Genomic DNA, 12,460 nt, shown 5'->3' with positions numbered 1-12,460 from the left:
CATTCTTCTGTTATTCTGTTTTCCTCACAGTGATTCTTTGAGTTGAGACATCAGCATTGCCCCAGTTGAGAGATCTTTTTAAGCTCTTTAAATGGAAATTTCAGTCATGTAAATTCAAAATTTGCTGTAAATATATATGTATGTATAAAATAATCTGTATTTTGTCAGAACATAATTACTCAAGACAATTAGGATTAGGTGAAGTTAACATTCTCTAGAAAACAGTTTAGAAAAGTAATTTTGGTTTTCCCATTTTAATACGGTAATGAGAATGAAGTTAGTATGTTTAGAAATGAGGCAGTACTTCTTATCTCATCTGGAATCCATTTCTTGTACCCAGTATGTACATTTGCCTGTCAGGACTATTTTTTGCTGCTGTTCTAATTAGCCACGCAAGGAGTTCATATGAAGGATATTCAAGAACTGATTTTCTTTGGAAAAGGTAAAAATGCAACTGCCTTTCGCTGTCTTAGAAATCTTATTGCACACTTAATGCTGTCATTGCAGAAGAAATCTTAGGAAGCCTGTCCATGAACACTGGAAAGGTTAATTTCCTATAAAGCTACAAAATTTATCCCAATCCTAATAGTAGCTGCTTGCAGATTTATTGGATGCTGGTGATACCATTCCAGCTTGTTACAGCAAGGTGGCAGATAAAACCTTGTAAATCATTGCATTTATTTTAATGCAGCTTACATGCAGGCAACAACCTTACAAGCATAAAATGGTACAGCTGCTATGTCAAATGATATTTTCAAGCACATGATATTTGTCAGAGCTGGCTCTCTCTTAGCTGTGGTGTCACAGCTTAGGGTATTCAAAGCTGGTCTTTCTGCTGGGAGGAAGTGAAAGATGACTTCAGCTCACAGTTAGGCCATCTAATTAGGAGAGTCATCTCTTTCCCAACCTGCCATGGATTGAGTGTAGTGTAACTGCATTACTCCTCACTCCTCTGTTCCTTACCCTAAACTGCCTGTTTGAAATGTGCAAATGCTAACAACCAAAAACCTCCCTTAAGTACTTGTATAGGTGAGAAAGGTGTGAGTTAGCACTTCATACTGTGTTGAACCATGTAGGATAAGTTCTGCCAAAATGGTCCTGGTATTTTGGAGACAAGATGTATTGTCTCTGATTTATACACCAACTTCACAAAACACATTTCTTCAAAAAAAGCTAGTTCAAGCTGTCTTGCAAGGTTTGTGACAGAGTTGTATTTGTGCAGAAACACTGACTTCAGTCCACACTCCTGAGTAGATCCCTTTCTACATCAGCCATAGTCTGTACTTTGGAACGGACTTGTAAGAACCACCATGTGAAGGGAAATTACTCTGATCAGGAGATTTCAGCCTGCAGACATTTTTGGTTTGGGCTTTTATGCCTTCTTTTTTCATGTTCTGTTCAACAAGCATGAGGTGAGATTTCTCTCGGTAATAGGTGTGTCACTTAAAAATGCATTGCTCTGCACCAGTGTCTGCATGAACCGTGGATAATTAAACTTTGCTCAGTCAAGGTGATGACAATCATCTAACCAAAAGGTTCAGCCTCAATCCAACTGCTTTCCCATGGTGATTGTAGCTGATTATAAAAATGTACTTCTATATCTTTATATAAATTTATAAGGCTTTTGGCAAGGAAGGAGGGTTTATGAAAAGATGCTCTTTCTTCGGGGTTTCTTCCATATAGTTTTGCTGACAGGTACCCATTGGATTGTGCTAAAAAGTGGATGTTTTTATTTTTTTTTAAACTGTGCTTAGCCATCCACACCTTGATCATCCAGAAAGAAAAGCTGAATATTCTAACTGTAGATGCTGCATTTTCTTTCCCTGCTATAACAATGGAGGTTTGAAAAGTAAAAATATTATAAATATATACATAAGCAGTGTATTTTCTTTTCCTTTCAGTTCATATCCGTGGGAAACTGCTATGAGAATTACAAACAGCTTTTAGGGGGCTATTTTTTCAACTGGCCAGTGTGTGTGACCCCTGTGTTAACAGTGAATTACATTTTATGTCAAGAGTTCACTATTTTTTTCTTTCTTTCCCACTGCAATTAAGTGGGACACTTATTCCATGTGCACACTCAAGTAAAATTGGAGAAAACTTGCCTTTTGATAAAGAAATCTTGATAATATTGTAGTGGGATATGTCAGCCAATGGAATATTCACTGCCAAATACCAAATACCAATGTAGAAATTCAAGAAAGCTTCTAAGTCATGCAGTCATGCAGGCAGTCGAGGGAAAATGAGCCAGCTAGGTTCATGGGAGATCTAAGAAATACATGGAAGTTAGCCGAGAACCTGCATCTCTTAGCAATAAATATAAAATCACATGTTTATGTCCTTAAGTGCTGCCATTCTAACACATATTAGGAAAGAATTAAAGCTTTAAAAATCTTTTAAATAATCATAGAATGTAGTTCCCCCCTGTTTTTCTCGTTCTCTTTTCTCTTGCCCTTCCCTGCAGCTGTAAGTCTGTCTTTCACTCTGTGTGCCACTGAGTTTTGGTGACATAAAGAATCAGATTCATTAACTCCACTTTTTGTGTTTTAGTTGCGGTGTTGGAGAGCAGCAAGTTAGTCCAAAGCTTTTTGTATACACCAACAAGCATTTCTGCTAACATTACTGAGACCATAATTAACATAACATTACAGTTGATCAGCATTATGCTAAATAAAGGCGCATTTGCCACATTTTCTACATTAAATCCCAAAATCTTTTTTAAGTCTTAACAACCGTTTGATGTTATGATCTGTGGTTAGTCCTAGTATTTGTTAGTGGAGCTCACTAAATTGTAACATTTTAATTACATATTGAACCACTTCTGAGTACTGCATGATGGTAACTTTAACAATGCTGTATTGAAACAAAGTCTGGGTAAAATGTTTCTTTGTCTTATAAAATTTAACCTTGAGCAATATAAGGAAATAATCAGGCTCCTAACTTTACCGTTCAAGTTTTGTTTTACTTCTCAGCAGGAGTGTAAACTAGAAAAGGTAGTGAAATGTCTTCTACTAGACAGTATTTTACATATCTAAGTGCATGTTTATTTTTCTTCTAGCTTTTTAGAAAGAATTGACAGCGTCAGCATGGATGACTACACACCTACAGATCAGGTTAGTAAAAATAATGGGGCAGGGTCTGAACCAAGACTGACATTCATCTGGATTTTTTTTGTGTAATTTATTTTAGTCCCTACTGCAGCTGAAATAGGGCATATGGCAGAATAGCAAAATATGGTCTAGCAATTTAAGTTATGGATATTAAAGAAGAAGAGGCATTTTGGTGGTGCAAACTTGTCTTTTACTGTTGTAACATCTAGGTCAGTGATTCCTGTAATACATCGGTTTTGTCTCCTTACTTCCCATTCTGTGTCCCACAAAAAAAAAAAAAAAAAAAAAAAAAAAGATGAATGGAAAAAAGAACAGAAAGCATAAATGTCAAAAGTTATGGTTTCCCTCACCAGCCTTTGCGACAGAGGAGCAATGTTTTATTTCAGTGGTGAAGGTGATTCCAGAGGGAGACTTCCCATGTCTATCAGAAGAGTCCTTCAGAGGCTAAAGCTTGCAGTGGATAAGTTGTCCAGATTCAGGGGAGAGCACCAGTGGCAGTAGCAGAGCTTCAAAATTTCTTTGCAGGCCTGCAGGTTCCTTCTTTGCAGGCTGTGCCCATCTCCTGCAGGTAGCAAAGTTTCTGTTTAAGCCTTATTTGCAAGACAGTACATTTTTTTCCCAAGATGCTGTGATACATCTTGATGGAGTGATCTAATGATAAACACATTCATGTTAAGGCTGAACTGCTACAGCCTTGAAGTGAGGAGGGGCTTCACCATGTTGCCTGGCTTTGGCTGCCTTCCCTGAGCTCAGGCTGTGTGCTTTCCTTTGCTGTCTCTTCAGCAAACGTTCTGAAGCTGATATTTTTCAGTGCTGCTATCCCACTGTCATTTAGCAGTCTCAGCCAAGACTCTTCTGACAGAAGAGAATCCCTGCACTGGATAATTCAGTCTAACCATGCAAGGCATATAACAGGTGGATGCTCTTAAAAGAAAAAAAAAATAAAACAGAGCTGTCAAATCTCACTGTGCAATCAGGGAGTAAAGTTCAGAGAAATTAGGTGACTTGCCAGAGATCGCCCAAGGAAGCATGCAGAGAAAATGTTACTTCAGACCTAGTGTAGGTCCATAACCACAAGTGTGTCCCACAGTCAACCCAATATAGGATAAATTATTCAAGCACTCAAGACATTTTCAGACCAGAGCAATTTGCACTGGGATTTGCTCCATCTAGACCTCGTGGTTTTAGCACTGAGATCACTCACCTGGAGAGAGAAGTCATTGAAGAAAAGCCTCATTTTAGCTTTCATTATTTACGTTTGTGTTGGCCTGTTTGTTCCTGGGAGGCCCTTCTCTAGCTGAAGTAGTCTTTCATCACCTATAAATTTTTCCTGATACTTCCTTTGGGGGAGTCTTGAAAGATCAGAAAAGGTCCTTGGTATTTGGCAGGTGGAAAACTTTTGCTCTGAGGAGGGGATTCTCTTTTGCTTTTGTTTTCATCCTATTATGCTGTATCAGTTGCCTTGCTGAATAAACTGGTAAAAATCACTAATTTTGGATTTTTTTTTTCCAGCATAATAGAGTCAGCAAGTGACAGAAAATGACAGTAACTATATAAAATAAGTAAAAGTATTAAATAAGTGGCCTTCAGCTGTCAAAGCAGTCAAAGTTTGCTTTGGCTGCCAGAAGCAGTAGACAGTAGGATAGGGAAAAAAGGCAAGCTGTGCTTGTACTCTGCACCACTGGCTGCCTCCTTCCATCCAGGAAGAGGGCATCATAAATTGCTTTTGCCTAGTCCCCTTGAGAATTGAGGAAATTATTATTTTTTAATTATTAAAGGAGAGTTGGTTAAGTTTAGAAGTACTGCTAGTTTAAAATATGGGAAAGAAATGCCGTATTTCTGCACAACCTAAATTCTGTTCCCTTGTGCTCTGTACAGAGCTTTAATTACTCAGTCACAAGCTATTATTTCAATTGGATTCCTGTCTCATTCAGTACAAAAGAGGGCAGAGTTAAGGTTGCCTGGGCAACTGTAAATCTGGAGTTTTCTAACATTTGAATACTTGACTTTACAACATGAATAACATTTTTCTTAGTTTTATGTAACTTCAGAATTCATTATCCTCATCACATACCAAGGTATATGACCATCAAGAACAGGTTTCAGTGAGCAGTAAGGAAAACATAGTGGTTTCCTGCTTTCTGAGTGCACAAACCAAATGCAGTGATCATTATTGTTTATCTATCATGTCAGTATAGACAAATGCCAATTTACCAACAAGTCTGAACTTTCATTAAATGAAACGTTTAAGACTTTTTATGGAAAATATTCCAAGCTTTTGAGAACAAAATCAGGTTAGGAAAAAAGCCTTACTAATCAGCTTCTGTGTTCTCATTTCCAGGATCTATTAAGATGCAGAGTGTTGACATCAGGGATTTTTGAAACAAGATTTCAAGTAGATAAAGTAAATTTCCAGTAAGTCTATTAGTAATTTTTAACAGCTTCATTCAGATGTGTGTGTTCAGGTATGCGTGGTATAGCAGGGGTGGGAGTGGATGGTTTTTAGTTGTTTGATTTGGCTTTTTAGCTCTCTTTCCAGAGGTCCTAGTAAAATTACCTCATACTTTGCAAAAATAGCTTTTATTAGTTAAGTATATTAGCAATGCTCTATAGTAGGGTTGTGTGTGGCTGCTTGTAAAAACTGGTGCATTGGTACAGCACTATAAAATCATAAAATACCTTTGGGGATGAGAACTCTCAGAAGTCATTGGGAATCCTCTTCCAGAGGGCTGCAAGCTCTGCGTTTGTCAAAGTTTTTTGCTGTTTTTTGCTGTAAAGCACCCACAGTCAGACAGGCTTCTCTCGCCAGTTCTTGCCCGGAAAGGTGACAGTGCTTACAGGGCTGAGCTTCCTCATGTCTTCCTCCAAATAGAGATGCCCTCTCCCCACCACCCTTCAAAATATACTGAAACCTCTCCTTGTTTATAGTGCAGTATTACATATCATATGCACTGCCATGGACTGGAAAGGCCAACACGTGTCCTTGAAGGATGTATTCCTCATTTTATGGGTTCAGTAGCCTTCTGGCAGAGCAGGGCAGGTGGAGCAGTGCAACTGTCTCTGACATGCAGCACAGCTCAGCAGATCTCTCTCCTCTTCAGGCAATATCTTACTGCCCCTGTCCTTGGGGCTGTCAGATTTCTAAACTGAACCCTCGTGCTGTGCATGCTTCGTGTGATTTTTCCTAGTGCACATAAGTGATATAACATCCTATGGCTTTTTAACAGCATGTTTGATGTAGGTGGCCAGAGAGATGAGAGAAGAAAATGGATCCAATGCTTTAATGGTAAGTAAAAACATTCCATGTTTTATTTTGAAGTGTGAGCAGCTTAGTGTTCATATCCACACACAGTGCCTCACTAGTACAGAAGTCCAGTGTTATAGATAACTTTTTTCTGATATTTTTGGCCAATTGGTGAGTAATGGCAGTCTTACCTTGAAGAGTATGTGCTGGGATAATGGAGATGTTCTATTCTCTCTCATTTCTTTCCTTCTTTCTTTTGTGTGTTCTGCCCAGATGTCACAGCTATCATCTTCGTTGTGGCTTGCAGCAGCTACAACATGGTAATAAGGGAAGACAATAACACAAACAGACTACGGGAATCCCTGGACCTTTTCAAAAGTATCTGGAATAATAGGTAAAACGAACCTCATTTCCCACCCAGTTTAATTACAGATCAGCTCCTTTCAAAATGGCACTCCCCTTGCTATAGGCTCAGATTGTTTATTAAGAAAATACCCAGGTTGGGCCTGAGTGTCCCCATGGTGACACCCCTCCTTGGACACCCCTCCTTGGCAGGGGCTGTGGCACAGGGACAGTGCACGTGGCATTTCAGCATTCGGGCCAAAACGATACAGGGCATGGGGACAGCTTGAAAAACACAAACCTCCCAGGCTGGCAGCTACAAGGGAGGCAAGGGAGACCCTCTCCTGGCATCACTGTGCTGCTTGGCTGAGACCAGGATCCTCTGAGGAATGTTTGATCTCCTCCTCAAACAGAACAGCAGGAACAGCTCGCTGTGCTTGTTCCTTGTGCAGGCAGCTGCTCTCATAAGGGTCAGCTCTGAGAGCACAGGGTACCTCTGCCTTGGGGATGGTACTTCAGACCTGACCTAACTGGAGCTGTCCTTAAATTGCCATGCTGCCACGGTGCCTGTATATCATAGGTACGTAACCAAACAGCAGCCCAAATGGGCTCCTCATTGAGAACAGGTGAAAACAATGTGCAAAATAAGGTGAAGTTTTCAGCACATACCTGTGAGGATGCTCTGCACTGAGAAGTGATTGAAGGTAGAGTGAAGGAAGAATGTTAACTGCACATCCCAAGGCACGTTGTCACAGTGATGGATTAATTGGGGAAGAAAAGAGACATTATTTTCTTTCCATTCATCAGATGTCATACAGTCCACGCTAAAAGATGGGATATTTGTGTGGATGAACTGTAGCTTAGAGCAGTCTGAGGGAAGGGAGATTTCTAGCATTTTGTTTTTTGGGTTTTTTTTCTTTATCACAACCAAATAAAGCAGACAGTAATGTCTATGAACTGTGGTGCTTCTAGAAAATGTCATCAGTTTCCCAATTTGATATCTAAAAGAGAATTTAGAAAAAAAAATTGAAAACTGCTCCCTTCAGCAATGTCCACTGGCATTTTTATAAATGTATTTACTGACCCTAGAAATACACCCACCAGCACATGTGTAGACCAATCAAAACAATCATTTAGGCCATCTTTTTTTTGTGTTGAAGCATATTGTACACTATTTCACACTGTCCACACAGAGATAGCCAGCAAATTTTCTATCAATGTGATATATTTTAGTTGATTAACATGTCAGAGATAACACAAGCATTTGGTTTGTTTTTGACAGGTGGTTACGGACCATTTCTATCATTTTATTCTTGAATAAACAGGACATGCTGGCTGAAAAAGTCTTGGCAGGGAAATCAAAAATTGAAGATTACTTTCCTGAATACGCGCATTATACTGTACCTGAGGATGGTAAGGTTTTTCCCCGTTCTGGGATGGGGCCTGCATGGCCCAACCCATAGCTCCTCTCTCTGTCTCTCTGTCTCTCACACACACATTCACAAGCACAGACTATTTCTTGATTTGAGCTGCTGCTCAGGTAAGGAGCATGCCAGCAGCATGTAGCTCACAGACCAGTAGGGGAACTTTAATAGAGGAAAACCACAGCAATAGATAGGAAGAGAGCTCTGGTGATGGAGTAATCAGTTTCTTATCTTCAAGAAGGGCAATGGTTCCTGCACCACAGTAACATATTGCAGAGGTAAACTCTCTTATTATCCCAGGTGTATACTAGGCAAAGAGATCCCCAAAAGTCTCAGGTCTGTCTGCAAAAGTGGTAAAACTTTTATTTTCTGACCACTCACCTCTACCTTACCTGAGTGATGTCCCTGGCGTGGTGCTTGCAGCCACCTGTTGGAAAAGGCTTTCATTATCCACCAAGCACCACCAACAGCCTTGGTTAGAGAGGTGAAGATGGTGATAAGCTGTTTTCAGCCTTCATTGATGTCTGGAACTTCATGAGTGTTATTCTGACTTTCAGGGGCAGAGGATAAATGAACTGCCCTAAAATCTGAGTTGATCTAGCATCTGCTTTGTAATGCTAAGTGCTTTCAGAAGAAATCTTATCTCCATCACCCAAATTCCCCCTTCTAAAACATATGCCCCATAGACAGAGTTTGAGTGCATTTCTCAGCATTTTTTAATGATAAGCCAAGTGTCAGAAAAAGTAGCTTTTGGTATTTCTCAGAGGGATTTCACTATGGGTATCTAGAGTGATCCAGAATATTCACACATGAAGCAGCTCTCTATTTTTAAGCTGTAGTTGTTCACTTATTCTTCAATTTCAGATGACATTTTTTAAGGGCAGCAGCCCTGAATTCCAATATGCTGTTGATTGTGCTGCTGCTCTATTTTTACCGCCAGCACTATGGATGAAAAATACTTTTCCATATTCTGATAAATTCTGCCCTTTACAGTATTATGTTTATAAGCATTAGATTTTGGTATCCTAGATGAGAGATAACACTGAAAGGAAATAAATAGGTTATCTCTCCACTACATTGCTTTTTACACTGAGAATAAATACAGTCATTGCATGGCCTAGACAGTGACAACTTTATCTGCTGACAAACAGTTAATACTGACCAACAAGTCTCCTGCTCAACAAGAATTTAATCCAAGACCCTTTGATGGGCAATATATCTGAAGTATTCTGATGAACTGGGGCCTGGACATAAAATTAATTTATATATATATCAGAAGGTCTTTCAATGCTGTCCTTTTTTCCAAGTGTAATCTTGGACTAACCATTTTTAAACCCACATTCCTTCCTGCAGAAGCTTTTTTCAGGAAATGCTGTTCTGCTGCAGAAACTGAACATCTCAGCTGCTTTTTCTAGTCATATTTTCTGATAAAAGCTAAACCCTAACTCCCACTTGTTTCATATCTATATGAACAAACTTGTGGATGTGAGTAAGCCTTTTTGTGGTATGACCAATGACATTGTTGCAATGATTTCAGCAATTTTCAGGTTCCTAAAATATGTTGTGTGCACACTCAAGTTTTACAGTACTCTTAATTTTAGAGTTACCTACTGGAAATCTCCTCTAGTATTTAACATTTCACTTACTGTACTGAAGGGCTACTTCCTCCTTATTAAATCTTCTGTTACAAATAGATGGTTGTTTGGTTTTTCTGTTTCTGATGTCATTTGTTTTGAATTGAACAGCAACACCAGATGCAGGAGAAGACCCCAAAGTCACAAGAGCCAAGTTCTTCATCCGGGATGAGTTTTTAGTGAGTAATTTTCATCTTATGTGTGATTCTATCATAGGAAATACTGACAGATGGCGTAGTTTATTTAGGGAAGACTGATGGAGTTTTGCAGAAAGCTAGGAGGATAGGACAACGTCTGGCAATTCCCTAATTCCTTTCAGCTGCCCATCTTGCAGAACCTTCCTCAGTGCTGCACATTTTTATGCCCATTTTATATAAAATCACCTGCCATGCAAATTATCACACAGTAAGTGCTAGTGCTTAGAATGGTCATGCACAGTCCATGAATAAACAAATAGGCTTTCTTACTTTTATCCTGCATTCCTTGAAGGAGTTTGGCAGTGGTCAGCTGACAGCAGGAATTAAAAAAAAAAAAAAAAAAAGGCAGATTTTATGATTTTATGCTTAAATAAGATTTCTGGTATGCTGTTTAGGAGGTTTGCCTCACCTTTGGACCAGTGGTCCACTGAAGCATCATAAGAAAGTCTTGTCTAGTAAAACTTGTCTTGCAATTAAGGTTTCCTCTGCAACTGAAGAGGGGGTGTTTACATTTTGAAGGTGAAAGCAGTTGTCAGGCACACAATCACAGCCCAGCTCTGCTGTCAGAAACAGAGAGTTTAATCCAGTATCACTTGTGGCTTCACTCATTCTGAATTGTTCCCACAGTGCAGAGCAGTAACAGAGACCAGAACCAAAGCTCATCCGTCATGCCCTACTATATGTGTGTGTTTGAGATAACAAACTGTGTCGGTAGAATTAAGAATTTTAAAGTCATTATGCATTTACGAGCATTGTTAGGATTTACAGCTGCTGACGCACCAAGAAAGAAGCAATTGACTGCATTCACACTTTGGGGATTTCCAGTTGCTGCTTTAGCCTTCCATATCCTGAGGAAAAATGTCAGATTGCGCTGTGTTAATGTAAGAGTTACCAGAAACTCACTTCAGGCAAATCTCTCCTGCAGTAATGCTGGAATCCTGTGAAGTAGGTGACGTTATCCAGTCTGGAAGGAGAGTGGCTCTGAGATATGATTTACAGGAAAATTAGGGTGGCACTCCCCACCTTTATCTATTTTCATGATTTAAAATAACACATCAAGGGTGAGGTCCTTACCTGCCATGACTCACTGGTATAGGGAAGGAGGCCACCCATGAAGTGGGGAGGGGGCATAGGCACTGCAGCCACATAAAATCCCTGTGGGTGCTGGGGGCAAGGGAAGCTCTTGTGCTGGGGTCAGCACCTCCCAGCTGCCAGGCACTCCTTGGGATTTGTCAGGCATGGGGCCAGAACAGCTTCTCCCTCATTTCCCTGCAAGTGCTGCAGGTTTGGCAGAGAGCATCTCCTCTGTAACACATCTGTCTCCTGGCTTTGTGCTGAGTAATGTGGCCATGCCTGGAGAGGGCGAGGTGGGAGAAGGCCAAGTAGAAATGGTCACTTCCAGTTTCATGCAGTCAGGCACAAAAGGCTGAGGTTTCAGAGAGGGAGTAATAAAGGGCACAGGAGAAATACAGACTGGCAGGGATCCGATGGCCTTAGCCAGGTGCCAGGAAGAAAAGGCCTGTATTTTCTACCTTTGTCTGCCTTGGCTTCGCTTTATACTTTCTTTCCCAAGTTTCTTGATTTATGACCTTTTCCTTGCCCCACTCTGTTAAATTTTCAGGCATGATTCAGAGAAACCTGTGTTTATTATGCTTTATTGTGATTTTTATCATGGTAGAAGGTCTGCATAAATCATGGATATGCATGACAATCCCCACCACGGTGCTGCACCCCTTAAAACAGCCTGGCTGTAGGAATGGGAGTGGCAAATTTAAAGCCTGTAATTTGAGGAATTTTAGTAGGACGTTAAAATTGACTACATGTCCAATAACTATTGCTACACATTGCAGGATATGAGGATTAGAAAAGCAAAAGATGTCAGCTCATGGTTTCAGGGTTGGTCTAGGGGTTGTGGGTTGGGCAACAGGGCTGGGCTGGGAGGGGCATCTCCTGATCCTGGAAATGTATTCTGTGGGAAATCCCCTGCCCTTCAGCCCAGGCACATCCTTTCTCCTCCCAGACTCTTCCTGGGGGCAGTGTGCATGTGCACTGCTTGGTTGAGGCTGCTACCCAGCCCTGTTTTGGTGTTTTGCACACAGGGCTCTCCTTGAAAACATGTAATTCTTCATGGTCTGATGTTTACTGGATTTGTGCATGCTTTATTACTCTAAGTAAACCCAGCCACTCTGGTGATAATTCCACCAACTTCTGGGCTCAATTATGATATCAAGCCTTCAGCTGGCTTAATAGGTGCTCTGAGTGACGGTAACTTGAGGGGCCCTCACACAAGAAGCAGAAGCCGTAGAATGCTGTTCTCTGCCACTGCTGGTCCACAACTGGGAGGGTTTCAGTTTTGTGTTGCTGATTTAAAACAAGAGATCAAGAATTTGCCACATGATGACACCAAAAAAAGAAGAGAAAACAATTCCTGGGGCAGCTGCATGGCAGGCTGCACAGCTGTCAGCAGCACAGATTTGGCTGCACAGTGATGCACAAATGGCAACAGCCT

General features: G+C 40.5%; 1 protein-coding gene across 4 annotated transcripts in view; it reads left to right on the top strand.

Moving 5' to 3' along the window:
- Positions 1–12,460, top strand: part of GNAL (G protein subunit alpha L) — a 184,993-nt gene that overhangs the window by 167,312 nt on the left and 5,221 nt on the right. For all 4 annotated transcript variants that reach the window (XM_033068731.2, XM_042779660.1, XM_033068741.2 and 1 more), the window contains exons 6-11: positions 3,059–3,113; positions 5,452–5,525; positions 6,338–6,396; positions 6,628–6,748; positions 7,979–8,109; positions 9,866–9,933. In XM_033068731.2, coding sequence (XP_032924622.1) covers positions 3,059–3,113; positions 5,452–5,525; positions 6,338–6,396; positions 6,628–6,748; positions 7,979–8,109; positions 9,866–9,933 — 508 coding nt within the window. The remainder of the gene's footprint in view (positions 1–3,058; positions 3,114–5,451; positions 5,526–6,337; positions 6,397–6,627; positions 6,749–7,978; positions 8,110–9,865; positions 9,934–12,460) is intronic.

The sequence above is a fragment of the Catharus ustulatus genome, chromosome 1 (genome assembly GCF_009819885.2).
Source record: "Catharus ustulatus isolate bCatUst1 chromosome 1, bCatUst1.pri.v2, whole genome shotgun sequence".
In the NCBI taxonomy this organism is placed as follows: domain Eukaryota; kingdom Metazoa; phylum Chordata; class Aves; order Passeriformes; family Turdidae; genus Catharus; species Catharus ustulatus.
This window is presented reverse-complemented; position numbering and strand designations above follow the sequence as displayed.